A 21,366-nucleotide genomic window follows, 5' to 3' on the forward strand; every position below is an offset into this window, starting at 1 on the left:
GACTTGGCAGAAATAGGTTCATGACTCGGTCCGTTGGTTTTGTCTTTTAGGGGATGGAAGCTCTCAAGGCCAAGACAGAAGCTCACAAGAAAAGAGACGAAGAGAGGGATGAGTGACTGAACAGCAGCATCTCTCACAGCTGGATTACGCAGACTCGTTCTGCTTCTTCAGCCTTTTTAAAGGATATTTTGGCAGGTCCGTAATAAGCTGGCCATCCTAGGATCTGCATTCCTCCAGAGGCCACATACTCTACTGTACTCCTCAGCATGACAACTAGACTTTGGCTTTATCGCCAAGTCAGACAAGCTTTCCACCAGGAAGTGACCTTTGACCTTTGACTGAAGCCTACAGCAGGAGGCGATTGGACCCTCCTGTAATGGATTAATGAGTTTATACCTGTGAGGATACGTTCATTCAACGGCCACAATGACACTGATGGTGCAAATTATTTTTTTGGAACCTTCCAAGAGGAGCAGCGTCCTACTGTGTGTGGTTGACCTTCGGCTTGTCGACCGCTACCAGCGAAGACTGTACACAGCAGATGGATTTGCCAAATGTTCTCATAGTTTTGCTCCACCGATTCGTCCATTTGCATGAACAGACTTAATGTGGATTCAGCGGACTGCTGTGAGCAAAAACTGTTCTCTGCAGCTTCCTTCTAGACCTGGAATAAATGGAAAAAAAAAAATATATGATTTTCTTTTTCTTATTTTATAAGCTGTGAATTCTTAGTTGATGACGGCGAGTCATTCGAGGTATCAAAGTGACTTTCAGGCATCAATGTTGAACTCAAACGTTGCCAAACATCTATTTTGTAAATAAGAATCTCCCCAGTCCCCCACACCTGAGCCTCTGTGCCATAAGAAAGCTCTCTGCCTCTTCGATGCCAACTACCTGTGTTTCTCTCAAGCAATGCCCTACCAGCACTTCCATTTTTTGACGTCTGGATGTTTTCTTTCATTTTTTGCTTTTGCAGCCATTTATTTTTCTTTTCTGAACACGTCTCTGTTTCTGTTTGGTTGGTGAGATATGAACTGTGAATCTGTGTTACATGGTCATTGAAAACTAAAGCCTGCTGTACCCGTCTCACTCATTTTGAGCTTGAAAGAAATGAAGAGGTCGAAAGAAAAAAAAATCCTACTACTCCTGTAAGGTTTAGGTTTTTTTTTTAGTAAATAGGAGGCAGGATTTCCTGCGTCTCTTTGTTTTTAGATATTCTACATTTCCACCTGAGGTCGCATTGTTTACAATTTGCCTCTTTGAATCATATCTCTGTTTGGATTAATAACCACGAACTCGGAGACAGTAGAGTGCATTTTTATGCCTTATCAGGTTTATTTTTGTTGTCCAGTCACTGTTCTTCGTGTCAGGTCATTTGTATACAGTAAACAGGTCATTGTTGTAACAAAGCACTTGGGCATATTGTAGGTCTGCTCCACCGAAATCAAAATGATCAAAAAGAAAGGTGACTTTATATAATATGAACCCTAGAGATATCACTATGAAATGCTAGACTTACAATAACAAATGCTAACTGTACCCCCCTTGCTCGTGTAAGTAAAATGAGAAATGGTCCAAAATATTTTGTAAATTTTATTTATGGAATCGAGAATTGTCATGAAAAAGAGAAAAAAAGGACTTTTGTACGTCTATGACTTTCCCATACACTGTACCCATGCCACTGTTCAGTCACAAATAAAATATCATGTGATTCCCACGTTTCTGCTCAGTCTTTAACCCGATGCCATCACTGGAATGATGTAACTATGCTCTACATACCATAACAGCGGCCAACAGAGGCTGCTCTCCTCACACAAATCCTGTTTGTTTGACCATTAGTTGCTCTTTTTGTTCTGATTATGTTACTTAATCACAAAAACGTACTTCTGTGATATTACAACAAATATTCAAAGCAAGATACAGCATCAAAAGAAAAAGGTGTTGATGCATCAGTGTATAGCTAGATTTCCATGGTTTTGTGTCTCAGTGGTTCTACACATAAAGGTCCCTCCAAAGAGTCACAAGCTTAATCTGGAGTCATTCGAATATAAATGGGGTGAAAGGTTGAATAACAACAAAAGTTCTGCTACATGTATTTGTAGTAATTTGCCCTTGTTGTGAAACATTGGAACATGTGACTCATTTTAACCTCGAGCTCTTATTTTAATCATATCATCTGCAGGGAGGAAATTGCTTAAAACTCGCACACATCTGCTTTTTGTAAGGAGCTCCAAACCAAGAAGCTTGAGCACCTTTTTTTTTTTCCGTTAGTGTCATAGAGTTGATCAACCCCAGTTGAGTAAATGGATTGTGTCATTCTGTAAAATCCAAACTCGGTGAAGCTGAACAAAGCTTAAAGGTCAGAAGTAAACAGACATGACAAACGATTTGAAGTCTGTAACAGGAATTAACTTTATTAAAAGGGCGTCGTTTCCCCCACTGTCGTATAATATTAAACAAAAATGTGTTTTCCTGTCATTTCAGATTCATCACTTCCTACGGATTACACACAATGAAGTGTATGATTATTGATACGTCATCCCGACCTCTTGGGTTGCCTATTAAACATGCCTATAGAATCCAACCTGCTTTACTATGAAGCTGGTATCAAACCTGTGTTTATACACAAGACCTGATCCCACAACACTTTGTTTTCCGTCTATTCAGCTCCACCTCTGAGTCTATGGCAGCACTGAGTATCAGTGCTCAGTATTGATCAGTGTGTGTTTACATAGGGAGCTGAACAGTGTCGTCTCCTTGTTCACAGTCAGAAATAACACACGACCATGCTTCCTGGGATGATACAGATGGGCGCACTCTGTTTGCAGTGCTGTCTAGTCTATGTTAGTTTGGGCTTGCTGTTGCCGAGGTAAGAGTTGTATTTCTCTGCTTAGTAATGGATCCCCTATATTTAATGTTCATTTCCATTGGGGTTAATGTAACAAACTGATTCCTGTGAAAATATGTTTCCAGTGTGATTGATTTCACTTTGAATTTGTCTTTTTTTAACTTAAAACCTTCCAAAAATGATCTGTTAATAATGTCAAATGTGTTGCTTTGCTCTCCGTCTACACGTCACAGTAAAGTCGCCGTCGCAACAGCGAGCGACGGCGATCCCCGTGTTCGTGAAGCTCGGTCAGCGGCCGTTCAGCCGGTCGTCCATCCCGTGGACTGTGTGTTGTCTGAGTGGAGCTCATGGTCACGCTGTGACACCTGTCAGAAAAAAAGAGTAAGTGATGACGACACCTGACAGGTGATGATTCGCCCTTGGGGGATATTACATAATACATAGCATGTGGCACCACGATATTTGTCTGAAGATTTGTTACCCAGAAGGAATAAAATCCACCCGTAGCTGTTTAAATTACAAGTTAGAGCCAAATTGTGATAATTAAATTTGTCATAAAAGCTCCATCCTGCCTACGTGAACAATGAATTTAAATGCGAGGCAATTTATTTTAGAAGCAGTTTTATTATATTTGTTGGAATTCTCATTACATCTGACAATAAAGCAAATAGTCTGAAAAGGAAAAAAAAATGTCTGGCTGTCACAGGACTGTAAGAAGACTTCCCATGTACCGTTTTATCGTCTATATATTTATGTTTAATACCTCCACCACACTACTGAACATAAACGTTGATGTGCATTTATGTTTTCATAAATTAGATACGATTTGGGTGAATAGAATATTCCTATAGTGCTGGGATTGAGATATCCTGATACTCAGTCATTCAACATGTTGACTTGTGGGCTGTTTTTCTGTGAGAGAGCTCCACGGCCGTTAAAGGTCTCAGCTGATCTACTTCAGTGCTCTATCTCATCCACTTTACAAGGAGGGGGATTAATAACCTCGACATGACAAAGTGAAAACAGCCCCCTAATGGGATTTTGCCCTTTATTGTTCCCAGGAGCCGTTCCCACCACCTTTTTATTGGGTTGTGGCCAGCCTTCCTCTGTGTGTTCTCTGGCCATTTATGTGTTTGTCTCTCTCCCTCTCTCCACCATCCAGTATCGCTATGCTAAACTGGCCCAGCCGTCCCAGTTTGGGGGGCAGCCGTGCAATTTTCATGGCCGGGAGGAGGAGGCCTGTGCCGTTTCTGCCCGCTACACCTGTAACAATGTTCCTCTGTGTGAGGGATTCCTCTGCAACCAAACAGGTGTCCGCTACACCCCACATACACACTTTATGCTAAGCTAAGCGAAACCGCTGTTTGCTGTAGCTTCATATTCAGCGTACAGATACATCTTTCTATTTTTCTGCAAAAAAAAGCTGAATTCCAAATTGCCAAACTATTGATTGATTGATATCTTTATTTCTTAAAGATGTTCCTTGTTGATGGGGGGGCAAACATCACTAAATGCCGCATCTTCCCTGTCCTTCAGGTCGCTGTATTCCCAGAACGCTGCAGTGTAACGGGGAGGATGACTGTGGGGACATGTCAGATGAAGTCAGATGTAAGAAGGTTCCCAAGCCCTGCAGGCAGGAGGCCGAAGAGTATTGGGGAATTGAAAACCTTGCCAAAGGGTGAGCCACGTTCCCATTAGTCCAGGATATTACGGGCACTTAGTTGAGTAAACGCGTCGCGCGTTAACGCTGATGCTGTTGCTTATCCTTCAGAATCAACATCTTGGACAGTAACCTGGAGGGAGTGGTGCTTGATAACAGATACTACGCCGGCAGCTGCGTGCCTCACTACATCGAGGATGTCCGATTCAGGAAGCCTTACAACCTGCAACAGTACACTCTGCAGGTGTGGCGGAGGGGTGGTTTTTCAACATTAACAAAAATGTAAAAACGTTCTGATGCAAACAGGTTATGAACCTGAAGATGAGCATATTTCCCTGTTAATGGATGGCAAACATTTATAGCTGCATGAATAGAACTGGAAGACAACAGCCAACCTGGCAACCTGCAATATTTTCTTGTTTATAACTGCTCTATAAAGCATTAGTTAATGATTTGTTAACATTATGAATACATTTATTGTTTCTGTTGTGTTGGTTGCACCTGTTATTCTCCATTCTAGAGATCACTAAATGAACTGTTTATTAATATGGTCCTACAGACGAGAGGCTCGTATGACTTCACGCTGCAGTCTTTTGAGTCGTACTCTGACTACATGGACCACACCGTGACGGAGCGTACCACCCAAACCTCAGTCTCCTTCGGCTTTGCCATCCCAGGCGTGTTTGAATTTGGCTACAACCGCAATAACGCCAAATACACCAAGGCAGAACAAAAGATTCGCCGTGCTTCTGGCAAGGTGGGGCGTCTTTTCTTTTCTCCTGACCTCTCCTGAACAACAACAGATTTATGATTCAAAAATATCTGCAAATCTCCGACTCCAGTCTTGACCTGAAAACAGTGCTGATATCCATCACCTCCCCCTGACTCTCTCCTCAGACTAACAGCTTCGTGAGGGCCAAAGCAGAACTGGAGTTGGCCCAGTACATGCTGAGGTCGGCTGATTTGATGCTTCACCCTGAGTTCCTGCTGCGCCTGCGCTCCCTGCCACAGACCTATGTGTACGGGGAATACAGACAGATCTTCAGGGACTATGGCACCCACTACATCACAGAGGCCGCCCTCGGGGGAGACTACGAGCACACCATCATCCTGAACAAGGAGAAGCTCGAGAAGACAGGTAATAGATATTGGAGTCATGGATAATTATTATGATGGCAATGGCAGTGACAGCATCTATATCCTGTTATCCTTAAAGGGACAGTTCACCCCAAAATCCTTCTTACCTTTTACGATTAATCAATCTAGATTGTAATGTCAGGGTCTGTGGGATATGTTGAGTTACCGGGTCATGATTTCAGGTAAGACAGGAAAGAGACGTTGCTGTTGTGCCATTTCATCACAGAGAAGGCAGACGTCTCTATGAGTGATATCTCCAAAACTAGCCAACTCACAAAAAAACAATCTAGATTGATAAATAGCACTGCAGCTGCTAGGAAAAATGTGTATTTTAGATTTTCAGGTGAAGTCCATTGGAACATGAACACCTAGTGATAAATAGATGACAAATAAACCATCACACTAAAATCTTGACCCTCATGGCTCAATTTCCTGAATGATAATATTAAGGTTGAAAGGACCTTGACTGTCATTCTAGTGATGGATAAGAAACTCTGGGAGCAACGGGATCAACTTTTTGGGGAAGCCAGCAGATATCTGGACCAAGACTTTGTGTATTTACAGTCCGATTACAATCCGATCTCACACAGACGGTTAAATCTTGTCCTGATGCAGAATCTGTTCATAGAGATTACAAAAGGCAGTAACTGCTCCCTCACTCTCTTTGTATTTCCAGATTACTCTTTGGAAGATTACAAAAGCTGTACCCAGTCGGGCCTTAAGGTTGGCGCCAACATATACGGCGTGTATGTGTCGGTGGGGTATCAGGGTGGATCCTGTGACGGTGTGCTAAATGAGATGGGAGGTGAGGCTACATGTTTTTCCCAAATGCCCTGCAGAATATGTCCTGTTTAACATAAGACACTGAAACTGCTGAAGTCATTCGGTCTCTCCCCAGAGGACACGGCGGATGGCAGCATGGTGGAGGACTTTGTTTCCGTTGTAAGGGGTGGGAGTAGTGAATCCATCACTGCTTTGGTGTCTAAAAAGCTTCCCACCCCGCAGCTGATGGGCCTCTGGGGCGAAGGCATACGTTTTAACCCGGACTTCATCCGCAAAACCGTGAGTTTCTCTGTCGTTTGGTATCTCGTATTTTGCCTCTCCCTTATTTCTCACTATCCTTGTATCCACTATTTCTGTTTTCATTCATATTACATGCTATAACCCCATCCGTAATTCTCTTTTATCTATGCGTTTCCTGTCTCCCACAATCTCTTGTGACATTAACACGAGTAATACCACTTTCTCTTCTTCCTTTGTATTTCTCCATCTCAATTTGCAGAATAAAACTGGAATTTGATGCAACTATTTGATGCAGAAACATTTACAAGAGAATCGTTCGCTATACCGGGGGTTGGTACAATTACAAACAGGCAAAGTACAGCTCGGCCGATCAATAGCAAGTTGGAGAACAAACAGCAAATGATGCCAAATGGCAGCCGTGCCAAATACAAATAGGCAAAAAAAAAAAAATGTTCTGCCCTTGTGGGACTTTCCATTTGACTCTGTCAAAGGAAATTATAATTGGAACACTATAAATATGGCTTCATGGTGACGTTTGTTTCCCATTAGACACGGCCGCTGTATGAGCTGGTGGTCTCCAGAGACTTCTCCCAGGATGCCACGCTGAAAAGAAACCTGAAGAGAGCGCTGTCAGAGTACCTGGCAGAGGCCAGTTCATGTCGATGCGCTCCCTGCCGCAACAACGGAGTGGCCGTTTTGAAAGGTACCTCAGAGGATATCATTTTTTTGGGTGTTGATGACATTTTATTGTCCCAAATCCATCAGTTAACGGCTGAAAAACGACGGCATCATCTTTCTGAAGCCGTGCTTTGTTTTCACTCACGATTTGCTTCAGCTTAAAGGAAGATTACGTGACTTTTATCACCCTCAAAGGATTATGAGGGAAGTCAGTAACACCAATAAAACTTGTCACTGCCAGTTTTTACAGTTTTTGATGACTGTGATGGTGTTTCCAGTGGTGGTAGTGATAAAATATCTTCGTCTCCCTGAACAGGCACCAGGTGTGACTGCGTGTGTCCTGTAGGCTACTCTGGACGGGGCTGTGAGATCACTAACAGGCCAAAAGGTTAAGATTCCAGCATATGAATCAATGCATACAGCACACCATGATTCTTTTCTTTGCACACGTACTGAGATGTCATAATGATATGAGATCTGATGTGGCTGCTTCTGACAGATCTAGCCATTGATGGAAGCTGGAGCTGCTGGGGAGCGTGGTCGTCCTGCAGTGGAAGAACGATGGCCAGGAGTCGACAGTGTAACAACCCAGCACCCGGCGAAGGAGGCATGGCATGCAGAGGACTGCAGCAAGAATCCACCGAATGCTTTTAAAATCTGCTCGGTGTCTACCTTGGCATAAAAAGATTTATTAAAAAATAGAAGTTTGGTTGTCCTATGATTTATAGTGTGATGTATAAACCATGTCTCTTCTATGTAACTGTAGCATTGTAGCATTTAACTAGGTCTGCCTGAAGCACTGACCTGGATTCAGCTTCTGTTCCCTTAATTGAACCTTTACACCCAGGCAATTTAAGGAATCTCATACAAAGCAATTAAAGTTGATCGTTTCACTTTTGTTCTTGGAAAATGTTCAGACAGAAAAAAACACACGTAGTAAAGTCTGACATCACACATTCATTGCCACCTTGATATACAGTATGTCATATTGTGTGTCCCGATAAAGCATTTCATTTTGAGATTGATAGGGAAAGTGGAAGAGCAGTTTTTATTTGTTAAAAAAAAAAACCCTGATTATGCACACTTAGAGCTCGACAGTATTTTCACATTAACAGGGACTTTAACAGCGCTGAGTCTGAGAGGAGGAGCCGAGGCAGGTTGCTCCGCCCCTCTCAGGTGCAGGATTATTACAGGTTCTTGTCCGAGTCTTCCTCCCCGATGCACAGGATGACCAGGTCCCCCAGCACGACCATGACCCATCCGTCTTGGTATCTGTTGAGGAAAGAGGAGGAGACAGGGGATGGCTAGCTTAGCTTAGCATGAAGACAGGAAGCAAACTGTTTGAACGTGTTTACCTCTGCTGCTTTTACTAAATCCCAAAAAGCCTCACCTCTTCTGAGGGTCTCTTCGCAGGCATCGCCCTGGTAGCCCGACCTGCAGATGCAGGAACACGAGGTCCCCGTGAGGACGGGGATGCCGTTGTGCCTGCAGGGGGCGCAGCGACAGGGGTCGAACTGCTGCTGGTACTCATCCCAGCCCCTCTCCAGGTTGGCCAGTCGTGCACCGACATGGTCAGCTGCTGTGCTGAGACGCACAAGCTCATAAATTGGCATGGTCTGGGTCAGAAGGGAGGAAGGACAGAGACAGGAAGAGGAGAAAAATCAGTTACCAAAAAAAGCAGAGGACTGCACCTGCAAAAGCACAAGTGTGAGGTCATAAATTGCGAATTTAATTAATCTTTTTCCAGTAGGTCACCTCATATTCAATGAGTGCTGGATTGTATTTTAGAGATGCTCCCCAGTTCCTATAGGTGTCAGGGTTCCTGATGGCCAGCACGCCACTACTGCTGTATGTGACGCCCCCCTTCACTAGAGTAACGATGTCCTGAATCACAGCTGAGTCGGAGTCCTTGTCTGCATTTCAAAAGAAAAAGAATCACATGTGTTATACAAGCTCTGATCAACAATCCACTATATCATCCGTCAGTTGAATAGAAATGTTTTTTAATCCAAAACTCAATAGAATTCCGACGTCTCACTTTGAGTCAACGATCCTTTTTTCTTGCAAGGGTTCACCCCCACTTTAAGGTTTATTGATTCATAGCTGGACGTGGTATAGCTTAATCCGATAGAGGCACCAAAGCAGCTACCGGCTTGTTCAGCCTCAATATCTGTGAGAGTTAGGGGAAGAGAATTGCATATAAATTACTTTACATTGCAGTTCCAATCGGATGACATTGATCATTAAAACGGAAAGTCCACTACTTGATTCTGCCATGGCCGTTTTGTCGACAACCACGACGTATTCAAGGGTTCCTCCCATAGTTCCTTCTGTGACGTAGTGGGTGCCAAATGTGCTGAAGAAGCGGGAGTACATCCCAAAGTCGTACTGCTCCGGCAGCTCCATGAGTGAAACGTACATGTCTTCATGAAGCATCAACTTATTACTTCTCATTTTGAATTGGGCTGTTTGCACTTTGGATGAAAGCCTGATGAACCCTAGGTTCTGAAGACAAAAAGGTTTTATAAAGTAAATGAAAAGAAGTAGAAAATATAATAATGCAAAATGTATAATCAAATTTTAAAATCTTATTGAAGATCCCAAATAATTTCCTTTCTTTTGGCACACTGGAGATTGTGCAACGTTGTTGCTAATAGACATATTTTCTCACTGTCGTATTTAAATGTTAAATATTAAGCTAAGTTAGGCAAATGCTAGCTTAGCTTAGCATGAAGAATGAAAGCGGGGAAGCTAAAGATGCATAAAGAAAACTGGATCCAGCATTGGAGGCAGTTCATTCCTGTGAAAAATGGTGCGACTCAGCTTAAAATGACATGGATCTTCTGCATCCAGAGAGAAAGTGTTTCCTTTAACCCCACCTCCCCACATCACATGAACAGCAGTCTAATATGCCACGGGAAATAACTCTGGATTCAACTGTTGGTGAATTTTACAATTTTTGGCCATAATCTTTTAAATAAAGTTTAAAAAATCGCCTCTTTCCCAATGTTAGTCTATGGGCAACAAATATTTTTAGGCACAACGGTATCACTTGATGGACCTGGAAGTTGCTATTTCACATTTTGGCCACTATGTAAAATTAGCTTCAAAGTCCAGTGCGCTTCCTGGTTATCTGGTTTGTTTAGTCTGGTAGCCAGATATTGTAACCTTTAGACAGAGCCAGGCTAGCTGTTTCCCTCTGTTCCCAGTCTTTATGCTAAGCTAAGCCAACCAGCTGCTGGCTGTATCTTCATATATACCGTTTTGGGAGACTTGAGAGTGGTTTCAATGTTTTCTAACTATAGGCAAGAAAGCAAACAAGCATTTTTCACAAAATGCCAAACTATTGCTTTAAAAAAAACAGCAATCCTGTTTAAAAAAATTGCACTTGTTGTCAATAGAAGAGAGCATTCTTGACCTTTGGGGTCAATAGATCATACCTGGCTCTTATATTGCGTTAGGTTCTTTAGAAACTCTGATTCGTCGCTTGCAGTCAGTCCCACTTCCACATAATAGATCCCAACTGAGAAGCCGCCGTTGGAAGAACTCGTCGTCTTCCTGGCTTCCAGAAGACTCGCAATGTTATCAAAGTATTCCTGAGAGCCTTCTGATGTAGCTTGAGCCTGTAACAGGTTAAAATCAGGTCCAAAACATCTACGCTCAAAATCAACCAGTTATTTAAAGCACACAAGGAAAAAAGTCGCAGCATTGCAATACCACAAACTGGAAGGTATGGTAGTTGTAAGGTTTCCTGTAGTTTTTCTCCTCTTCGTTGTAGTGCAGGTTCTCACAGAACGCATCGTAGATGAATTTCCTCCATTCACCATTATAGACATATTCACACTTTCCTCCAAAGTACGCTGGGTCAAGTACATGATCCACAAAGTCTCCTGTCAAAATGTTGAAGCTGGGCAAAATAAAAATAATTCACATGAGTCCTTGAGTAAATATAGGAAGATTAAATGCAGATTTGCACATATTTCCAATGTTTCAATTCGTTAGGCAAAGATGGCGATTTTGATGCATTGATGTGCATTTTTTTTTTTTTTTTACAACTGCCCTGGTAATAAATTTGCATTGCTTTTAAAAGCTATTACAGAATTTACCCCTGAGTGCCCCGCGCAGCGCCAGGGATCGGCATTAAGGTGGAACACTTGTCTTCTCTCCGGCTGATTTCTGCACAGCCCTCTTCGTCAGAAAAATCATCACAGTCTGACTCTCCATTACAGCGAAGGGCCTGGCTGATGCAGCGCCCTGGATGGACAGAGACAGACGTTGGTGTGCTGCACACGCACACGCGACAGACAAAACACCCGCAGCTCCGGGAGAATGAGTTGTGTGAGCTGAAACTTGCCCGTTTCTTTGCAGGTGAAGCTCTCTCCACAGTAATCTGTCACCAGGCACTGTGTTGTCACCGTGGGACATGCCAGCTTCTCCCACAGCGTCTCAAAGCACTCTGTGCCACCGAACTGTGAGGGCCTGTCCATGTATCGGAAACGGACCTAAGGCAGAGTTCAAAATGAGTTGGCGAGCACCAAATGTGTGTATTTCCTCACACCCTTGTTGAGATTCACAGAACCACACTCTAGGACTATGCCACATACTATTATGTTCATCGTGGTGTAGTTAAAATCATATTTTTTTCAATAAAACTTTATTTCTACATTCCATATAAGTAGCTATTTGGCATCTGTGATATTTACAGGGTCCTAAAATATCAGTAACATTGTAAAATAAAGGCCCACTTTCACTGAATTTATCGGAGCAGAAGTCCTTATTTCGGACAATCATTGTTCACTTTGATCTATTGATCGTCTCATCCATGTATTGATCTGAGCTAACAAACAGAAAACAGTCTGAATAGTTTTACTACTGCCAGGTATTGCTCAAGCCACCCGTAATAGAAGTTGTGCTTTCATTCAACATCTTTAAATGACTAATCCGTGTATTTAATTGAGGAAAACACGTTACCTTTTTGTCTGTGCAGGAGTTACAGGGAGTCCAAGATGACCAACTCCCCAGCTGACAGTTGATGGGTATCGGTCTGTTTACAGATCTGGCCCGCCTCACCCCGGTCCAACTGGCGCCCAGAAAAATGGATATCGTGGTATATATGAACTACAATCAAGAGTGTGTAAGAGATATTGAATCAAGGAATACTGCACCTGTCGTTAGCTGTTGTTGTCCTCGGCCTCCTGTATGCATTCAGAGCTGGGCTACAACTGACAGACAGACACAGTGTGCATACAGTCAGGAGTAAATTAGCAAATGTCTCCATACTGAAAATGAAGAGCCTTAAGATTAAAATCCCAAAACACAGCCGTTGTGTTGTGACTTCTACCACTGCAATCTGCACCAACCACAGTGAATGATTGATCCAGAGTAAACACATGCTCTTACAACAGTTGGGAAAGTTTTTTTTTTTAATGATCAATAACCCCCATTACTAGTCAGGAGATGTTGCCCCAATATACACAAACACTTTTAAAGTAACACTAAAAGTAAAAGTATTGTAAACACTGCAAAACTGGAACACAGTACAATACAATAGCTGCAGTGAACTGATAAACTATTATTATTATGATTTTTTTTTTTTTTATCATAACCACTATAATACAAAAGTGTCTTCCTTCCTTCGCTTCTGATTTGTCAATTAAACGGCATGAACGCGCACGACGCAGGTGCGTCTCGCGCTCGCGCTCACGTTCACGTCTCACGGCGGCGGAGCTTTCAAATTGTTTGTCTTAGCAGAAACAGTCGGTAAATCCGTATGAACGTAGTCGACGGCGTCCTCACCGATTCGACCGCTTCCCAAATGTACAAACTGAACAGTGATGAACGAAACCAGCTACAATGGATGAGGTAACATGTTAACATGTTGTTCTGAGTAACTTCGCGGACCAATAGCTGACTTTAGGTAACGTTAGCCTCCTCACCGTGCTATGTGCTAGCCGTTACCCCCTGTTTAAAACGCGTTAAAGGGCCACTTCACACAAAACTGTACGGCTAGTAATGCAGATAGCTTTGGTTTGTTTTACTCAGGTTGTCTATCTCTGATGTATCTGATGCATTTCCTCCTATGGTGCACACATCATTAAGAAATTGTACAACATAAACACATTTAGCAGTTAATTCTGGAAAACCCTTAGACCTCACAATGTCTATAATTCACTGTGTGTGCTGCGAACCATCAGTTATTCACATCATTTATAAATCTGTCTTATATGTTCAATGTTTAATCAGTTAATCATTTGGTTTATAAAAGGTCAGAAAACTGAAAAATGTCCATCATAACATAGAAGCTGAAGGAAACCAGCAAATATTGCAAACATTTGAGAAGCTAGAGTGTTTTTTTGTCTTTAAAGAATGGCTCAAAACGATTAATTGATTATCTATATTGTAATCGACAAATCAATGAAACAAGTAATATGAAGCTCTCAAGAAATGTTCGAAGACAAATTCTAATGACCTTCATTGTATTGGGGGAGAAGTCAGGAATATTATGAGTCAGATATTTCAAAACCTCCACTAGGGACTGGGAGTGAGTAAGAAAAGGCTTTTTGTAATTTTTGGTAAACCAACCCTTAAATCATGTTGCGTCAGCATTGGGGTTTGGCCCCTTAAATTAACCATCTAGTAAATTGTCTGTGAAAGTAATCGCACTTCTATTAATCTAATGATTAACATTGTGTGTGTGTGTGTGTGTGTGTGTGTGTGTGTGTGTGTGTGTGTGTGTGTGTGTCCCCTCTTTTCAATGGATGGAGGGACTGAGCAACTTCAAAGCTCTGAGGGCCAAGTTTCAGGAAGAGGCCCTCCTGGCTCAATCCAAAACCAGTCGACCAGCTGTTGCAGAGAAACCCAAACACCTTCCTCCTCCTGGAGTTCACTGCAGCTCCATGGTCAGCAGTATTAATATTGCTGTAGAAAACAAGACACCAGTGGTTCCCCGCGTCATCTTCAGAGATGGGCTGCGGGGATCTGGAGGCAAGCGACCAATTTCCTTTCCACCACAACCTCCGCAGACCTCCCCCTCATCCCATCTGGCTAATGGAGACAACACTACAAGGCAGTCCCTCAAAGACAGGCACATGCCTCTGGTGCTTCCTGTGCTGCCTGTGAAAGAGCCAAAGACGGAAACGCCAGCCAGAAAGGAGCAAAAACTGGAACCATCGACGGGCAAAGACGTCCTGCCGCAAACTAAAATCAAGAAGAAAGGGTTGCTGCTTCCTTTCAAGTCAGCCAGAGCATCAAAGGTCAGTGCAGAAAATGGGGAAGAGCCTGCGTATGATGATTGGACCACCAGACCTTCCAGTGCTCCCGCCGAATTGCCCTCAGTGGAAAAACAAACCACAGATGATGGGGTTTCGCTCCAAAGTGACCAATCAACTGCCGAGTTCCCCCTCTCCAGTCCCGATATCCCGATCACCCCTCCTCCCCCAGAGACGGCTTCCGATTTCGAAAGCAAAATTATTAGCACCTTGGAGAAGGCCAAGAAGAAGTTCTCACGCAAACAAATGTTTATCTCTGTCAAACCGAAGAGCACGTGTTGTCCTGGCTACACCTCTAGAGACCAGGCGTTCCCTTCGCCACCAAAGAGCCCTGAACCTGAACTACCCGTACCGCCACCAGTCTGCCTCCCACACATGGCGTGTCTGTCGGCCCGGCCTTTCTTCAAAGCCAACCACTCTGCACGCAGTAAGTCATTCAGTGATGAACATTCATCCATCCATTGTCTACCGCTTATCCTGTATTCAGGGTCTCGGGGTGCTGGAGCCGATCCCAGCTGTCACTGGGGGGAAGGCAGGGTTCACCCTGGACAGGTCGCCAGTCTATGTGATGAACATTTTTGGCCAAATCCTACTATGTCCTTACAGTGTTTCTTCAGATAATATTTCTAATGCGTTTGCTGTGTTGTATTTCCCAATGTCTAGAGCCCGCCTTGGATAAGCACTTTGGTCGGGATAAAGCTCTTACTTCTGTCAAGACTGGTGAACCTCGTTCATCCTCTGCTCCTCAAAAGAAGCCTCTACCAGATTTGAGGACACTGGGTGCAGCGTCACCGAAGCCTCCCCGACCTCCATTAGTAGATCTCAGCTGTTACCAGGGACCCACAGTTAATGGTTTGTTAATTTTGTCTGACCTTTGTAAAAGATATACTATATATAATAAACTAATTTGTGGTAATGTTGATCATCTGTTCAAGTGCTGATTTTGATTTCTTATTATAGTGTCACCAGGAATTAGCCAAGCACCAAGCGAAGAGCCAGAGACTGAGCACCCATCCCGCTCTATACTGGACGCTCCAGAGTTTCCAGAGTTTGAGAGTTCAGAGATGGAAACAGAAGAGGGGGAAGCTGTGGACATTGGTGCACTAGAACTGGAGGCCTTGGACTTGGTTGGGACTGATCTTTCTGTACCCGATGACTTCGGGGTCGCCGATTTCGAGGATCCACAACCAGACTTATCAGTGTGCGATCCCGAAGAGCCCCTTATGAACACCGGCATCCAAGATCTAAACCTTGGCAATCAAAACATAATACCCCTCGATCCAGCCAGCTTTCCTCAACCAATAAACTTTTCTGTCTTCCAAGAGCTATCAGAGCAGTGGTCCGAGAGTAAGGAGCTGATCACAGATCAGCTTTCAAGCACTCAAACTGATGGGACTGATCTGGGAGATCACTTGGCTACACAGGACATGGACAACGCAACATTGAATGACGGGATTCAGCTGCAGCCAAGGTGAGTTTTGTAGTATCTGCAATCACACCTAGATACAGTTTTTTTACATTTTTTTTCTTTTTTGATTGATTGATTGATTGGTTTATTTAAGTGTCAAACACCATGGCTGGTGCCCAGCCCTCATGGGCTTATTAGACACTAATCATATTCATCAAATAATAATTTCACAGTTACATCCACGATAGCCACGTGAGACGATACAGAATACATCATAACATAACTAAACCATTAAAAATATGGATACCAATACAAATGGTTCATGTTAAGTGGTATTTCCTGTCTTTAAAATGTGTTTTTTCCCTCCTAGTGTATTTCAACAGGACGGTTTCTACGAAACAAGCGATAATGTGTATGAGGATGTGGAAAACATCAACAAGTTACTCTTGGGCCAGAACTGGCGTAAACTAAAAAGTGGTCCGAAGAGTAAGAACATTTACAGCGTTTTGTCCGTATAAGATCTTTGGCAGGTATTTGTTTTCTCTCTTTAACTTCCTTGTTAACCATTTTTTACAGACCCATATTCTGACAACCTCCCTATGGTAACTATTCTTATTTTATGGATTTAGTAGCATCATATTAGTGAGTAAGTAATGAGAACTGTTAAATTCATGCTGTGCAACGTAGAAACAATGTGCTCTCTTTGCCAATCATTTGTGGTAAATGAAAAATAATCTGTTTGTTTTGAAGAAAGAGGAGGCATCTCTTAACATATGGCCACGGAATCCATGGTATGTCATTTTTCTTTAACCATACAAGTATTGTGTTATCATTGACGCTGGTTTTTGCCAGACAGAAGACAGCCATTGACTTTGATGTCGAATTACAGGGGCATTGCACCAGCAGAACATGCTCAGCCAGTCCATAATCACATCCACAGGTATGTTTAACGCCCCCCACAGCTGGCCAAACTCTTGTTGTGTTGTTTTCACATTAAAAATAGCTTTTGCTATTTCTTTTTTTTTTTTACTGGCATATGGTTCCACTTATATTTCAGGTGGTGCATGTTATCTTTACATGTACCACCTTAACAGTCGAGTTTCTTTTCAGTAAGGAACGGCAAAGCCCCAACAATGCTGACCATAAAGAACAGAAGAAGAAGGAAAAGCACCGACTGGAGAAGGAGAAAAAAGAGCAAAAAGAAAGGGAGAAGAAGGAAAACGAAATGAAAAAGAAGTTCAAAGTAAGTTAGGCAGTAACTTTTTTCAGTTTTGTAGAAATGTTGTCTTCTTTTGAAAGGCCCCTAATGGTGTTCATTTAACTTCATTATATATTATTGAATAGTGGTAAACAATGCTCTGGTTAACTACTCTCAATCCAAACCACAGCTTTTCCTTACTGAAATGTGACTCTCTAGGTGACCGGTGAAGAGGAGCCCATGTACCACGCCAAGGTGACGGTGACTAGCAAGGTTCGCAAGAATGACCTGCCAGTGAAAAGTGGGGACACGGTCAGCATCATCCGCACCACCAACTGCCCCAAAGGCAAATGGTTGGCCCGGGACGTCAACCGCAAGTGTGAGTTTTCTTTTTATATGATTATGAACCTGAGAATTGTACGATTTGACCTAAACTCAAGGAGCCTAATTATGCGTTGACTTTCTTTTTCACATTTTGTTTTTTTTACTAACTGCTCTACCCAGACGGTTATATTTCAGTCATGAATGTAGAACTAAATATCAAAGAGATGCTGGAACTTGGCAAGAAAGCCCAAGCAGCTGGACGAGGAAGCAACCTGGAGGGAGATACCATCAGCATCGGAAGCAGGTATTGGATAGCTCACTGACAAAATTCTGTGGTTTATCAATAATAATAAAAAACAATGTAACCAGCTCTTGCCAGTCCCGCAGTGTGTGTGTTTGTGTCATGATCACTCGTTCATAACTTTGTTCTTTGTTTTGCAGATCCTCGAGCCACGTCGTACAAAGCAGTTGTAAGTTCCAGAAGCCTCAGCACAGAATCACTAAGCTCTAGACTGGTTGTTGGGTCACTAACCTAAACTCAGCTGCATATCGCAAAAGTAGTGCAGTCTAATAAATCAGAGGTAACAGGTTGATGTAATGAATGGACTTGTTGACTGATGGAGAACAGTTGCACAGAGGTAGTCCAAAGCCTGACACAACGCGATGCCTGGCCTGAGTAACTTAACTAGTTGTCATCTGCTGGACAGCCGTGTGTTGTTATGTGATTGTGTAAGAATTCCACGTGAGCCGGTGGTTTTTAGTTTCTACCCTGCCAAGAGATCCATCGTCGTCATGCACACTGTGCTTAATCAAACTAATTAGTTTTTCCACAGTCACAGACGACAGTGAGGAGTGGGCATGCGAAGACGAGACCCTCTCGCCCTCCAATGAAAGCCAGTAAGTACTGTCCTTTACTGTGGCTTAAAGCTTTCAAATCAGTTTTATTCCTGAGAAGAATGACAGAAGCCATTGACCACATAAGAGCACATTTTAGTCATCCTCTCTGAAAGAGATGATTAAATGTATGTGGCACGCAGTGCATATAATTAGTTTTTATTCATTCTGTGTAGTAGCTGTGCCTATCGGACTGCCTCGCTGCCTGAGATGCGTGAGTACATTTTTACATCCGGTTCTTTTTGAAGTGAAAATGAGAACAGAACATGGTTTCCCTTCTTGTCAGACTTCTGGTTTAAAGGGAAATGCAAGCTCTGCCTGTGGTGGTTTTATGTTTCCATTGACAGATTTATGTCAGATTGTATGGCTTTCTTGTGCTCTTTTACCATGCCGCTTCCTTACTCCCTCCTGCCACTGTCATACTGTCCTTCCCCCCTCTCCTCCCTCACCTACCCACTCACCCAACTTTGCCCTTCATTTGTTCACTTTGGCAGCATGTGCCAATGTCGGTGCCTCGCACTCTCTGAGCGATGCCAACCTGGAGGACCTACAGACACAGTAAGCCTCAAAGCCAATACCGTGGCACCTTGCTCACCCATATGTACATAAATCTTTCTACATTCACCTCTCCTCAAGAGACGGGGATTGTGTAACATCATGAATAACGTAATATCCAACATTGGAAAGAAGAAAAATAATGTGGAAAGCTAGAGATATTGGAAACAGTATAAGTCCTGACATCCTATGGAGTGGTGCTGGAATCCTATGTGACTACAGCAGAGACCAAAGACAACAGTTTGTGCATTAGGTGACGATAACATTGGACACACCAATCTAGGGCTCTAACTAACGATTGCTTTCATTTTTGACAAATCTAAAGATGATCTTTCCAATTAATCTATGAATTGTTTCTTCTATAAAATCAAGAAATACTTGTAAAATGTAAATGTCATCATAATTTCCCAGTTTGGATTCCAAAGATAACATAGAAAAGCAACAAATCAGTTAATGTCAAAAGCAGAAATTAAAGAAACAAATTTAATTGACATTTTTTTCAACAGTTTAAAAATATGTTCAAAGCTGGAAATCTGATGCTTCCAAGTCAGTGGAAGAATCAGATTTGGATTGCACCAAATAGTCTAATCGGAGCTCGAGCTGCCCAAATGTCATGAATGTGGGTCCAAGATCGCCTTATTCTGAGGACACTGGACAGGCCTGCCATTCCTTCTTTCCCTTAATGAAGGTCGTATTAATTTAAGGGCTACTGTGATGGATTATAATACATTGTACAGATGATCCTCACCCCCTGTAGGCCACTGATGGTAATGAAAAGTAAAACAAGTCCTAACCTTTTCCTGTCTTGAACCTTTAGGACCAGACATGAAGCCCTGCAGAAACTAGCCATCTTCTTTCAACACGGCAACAATGAATTTGGTAACCTCTCTGATGGCGGCGGAGCAACCCCTACAAAGTATAGTATTCTCTCATCTGTGATCTCAACCATTACTTTATGTATCCAATTATTCAATACATAATCAATGACCCTGTTAATGATGTTTCCTCAAATTAAACTTTTCTCTTTTCATCCATTCTCTCCTACACACAGTGCTGAGCCATCAAGTAAGTTTACAGGGTTACATTTATTCCACGACTCACACTGTTGTCACCACTTGTGTCACTCTCACTGATAATGGTGAAGCCAAGAGGGGAGCACTTACAAATCTCTTTAAGGACTCAAGTTGGCGTCCTGCCTGTAATGGAAACTGACTTGTCTCATGCATTTATCTGACTCCCATAACCTGGAGACACGGCGCACGACAGATTGCAGAAACAGTTCAAAGCTAATGTGACATTTGTATCTGCTCGTCTTTATCCAGACTTCTTGTGTGCCGTCGAGGAGCCTCCATATCCGTAAGTGTTGACAGGTTTCCTTCTAATCGGCAAGTGAAGCTTGCCTCCGTCTGCTCTTTATTTCTATAAGTACTCAGACTGCATGCACAGAAATTCAGGTTGTCTGGCATTCTTCTCCTGAACTGTGATGTCCAATTATGTTTTGTGACAGTGAACAGGAGGTTGAATTCGCAGAGCTTGAACTCCTTCCTCCCCCACCGCTATATGCTGACACCTTCTGATTAAAACGTCAGCTGAAGCAATTCATGTCGCTATGAAAAACTTTAAAGTTAACTGTTGGGATTTGATACCATGAAAGTGTCTGCCATCAAGACCAGTTTGTTGTGTATTTGAAAGTGTTGTTTGATCCTCTACTGTGGAGAAAAGAAACTGTCACTGTATTATAATTCGTATTTCACTTTTTTGTTTTCGTTTGTTGCGCTTATTTCACATTGTATTCTGCACATTTTTCTCTGATGTTACAGATAATCAAGCACAAATTGAATTATTGCACTTTATCCAAGGAGCAATGACATAAAGTAGCCAAATGTTTCACTCGTAAAGCATATATTTAAGGATTTATTTGTCAATTTGTTCTTTACTTTTGCATTTTCTATTAGTTGTGTGTTACATCTAATAAATATTGATTTATGCTTTTGATTACATTGTTTGTCCTTGTTTGCAACGGACTACAATCAGAATTTCTGGAATATCTGGGAATTATAAAGTCTTGTCCAGACTGGGAATGTCGGTGGAGTTTCCATCAGTTTTGGGGGCCAAGTCGTGAAATATCAGGGAATTTTCCTGTTTCCCCTATTTCGTGAGTGGTTGTTAAGGTTACTTGTTTTTCAGCACCAATTTACCACTTGCAAACAACAAAAAACACAATAAATGTGCACTGTTCAAGCAGTGGAAACTTTTAGGTGTTGAACATAAAGCTCATTAATTAATGGGTTTAAAATACTGTGGCTGTTTTTTGTCTGCTGGACACAAAAGTTATAGGCCCTTGGAATTAAGCTTTTTAGTGTGTGTGTGTGT

At 42.5% G+C, this 21,366-nt stretch overlaps 4 protein-coding genes across 5 annotated transcripts in view; 3 read left to right on the top strand and 1 right to left on the bottom strand.

Moving 5' to 3' along the window:
• dab1b (DAB adaptor protein 1b) overlaps positions 1–1,717 on the top strand; it is a 38,560-nt gene extending 36,843 nt beyond the window's left edge. For both annotated transcript variants that reach the window (XM_084007330.1, XM_084007331.1), the window contains one exon: positions 51–1,717. The gene's annotated coding sequence lies outside the window, so the exon portion shown is untranslated. The remainder of the gene's footprint in view (positions 1–50) is intronic.
• Positions 1,718–2,712: 995 nt separating this feature from the next.
• Positions 2,713–8,007, top strand: c8b (complement component 8, beta polypeptide). Its single transcript, XM_084007839.1, has 12 exons — positions 2,713–2,869; positions 3,082–3,229; positions 4,011–4,158; positions 4,385–4,526; positions 4,620–4,752; positions 5,068–5,265; positions 5,406–5,646; positions 6,322–6,450; positions 6,544–6,707; positions 7,218–7,371; positions 7,663–7,734; positions 7,846–8,007. Exons 1-12 carry the CDS (start codon positions 2,787–2,789, stop codon positions 7,998–8,000), a joined length of 1,767 nt encoding a protein of 588 aa, XP_083863965.1. The 5' UTR covers positions 2,713–2,786; the 3' UTR covers positions 8,001–8,007.
• A 401-nt stretch (positions 8,008–8,408) lies between these two features.
• On the bottom strand, positions 8,409–12,708 carry c8a (complement component 8, alpha polypeptide). The gene is made up of 11 exons (XM_084007838.1): positions 12,512–12,708; positions 12,318–12,426; positions 11,701–11,848; positions 11,453–11,600; positions 11,064–11,253; positions 10,787–10,969; positions 9,611–9,851; positions 9,385–9,516; positions 9,102–9,259; positions 8,737–8,962; positions 8,409–8,618 (listed from the first exon to the last, which is right to left on the bottom strand). The coding sequence occupies exons 1-11, from the start codon at positions 12,622–12,624 to the stop codon at positions 8,467–8,469; spliced, it is 1,800 nt and encodes a 599-aa protein (XP_083863964.1). The 5' UTR covers positions 12,625–12,708; the 3' UTR covers positions 8,409–8,466.
• Positions 12,709–13,097: 389 nt separating this feature from the next.
• On the top strand, positions 13,098–20,966 carry LOC311011761 (uncharacterized protein). Its single transcript, XM_084006890.1, has 19 exons — positions 13,098–13,208; positions 14,111–15,041; positions 15,278–15,466; positions 15,575–16,085; positions 16,393–16,508; positions 16,599–16,624; positions 16,773–16,813; positions 16,912–16,962; positions 17,133–17,265; positions 17,440–17,599; positions 17,725–17,848; positions 17,986–18,014; positions 18,378–18,441; positions 18,618–18,652; positions 18,933–18,996; positions 19,811–19,909; positions 20,045–20,058; positions 20,316–20,349; positions 20,501–20,966. The coding sequence occupies exons 1-19, from the start codon at positions 13,200–13,202 to the stop codon at positions 20,568–20,570; spliced, it is 2,700 nt and encodes an 899-aa protein (XP_083863016.1). The 5' UTR covers positions 13,098–13,199; the 3' UTR covers positions 20,571–20,966.
• The last annotated feature ends 400 nt before the right edge of the window (positions 20,967–21,366 follow it).

Source organism: Eutrigla gurnardus, assembly GCF_963514095.1.
Source record: "Eutrigla gurnardus genome assembly, chromosome: 4".
NCBI lineage: Eukaryota > Metazoa > Chordata > Actinopteri > Perciformes > Triglidae > Eutrigla > Eutrigla gurnardus.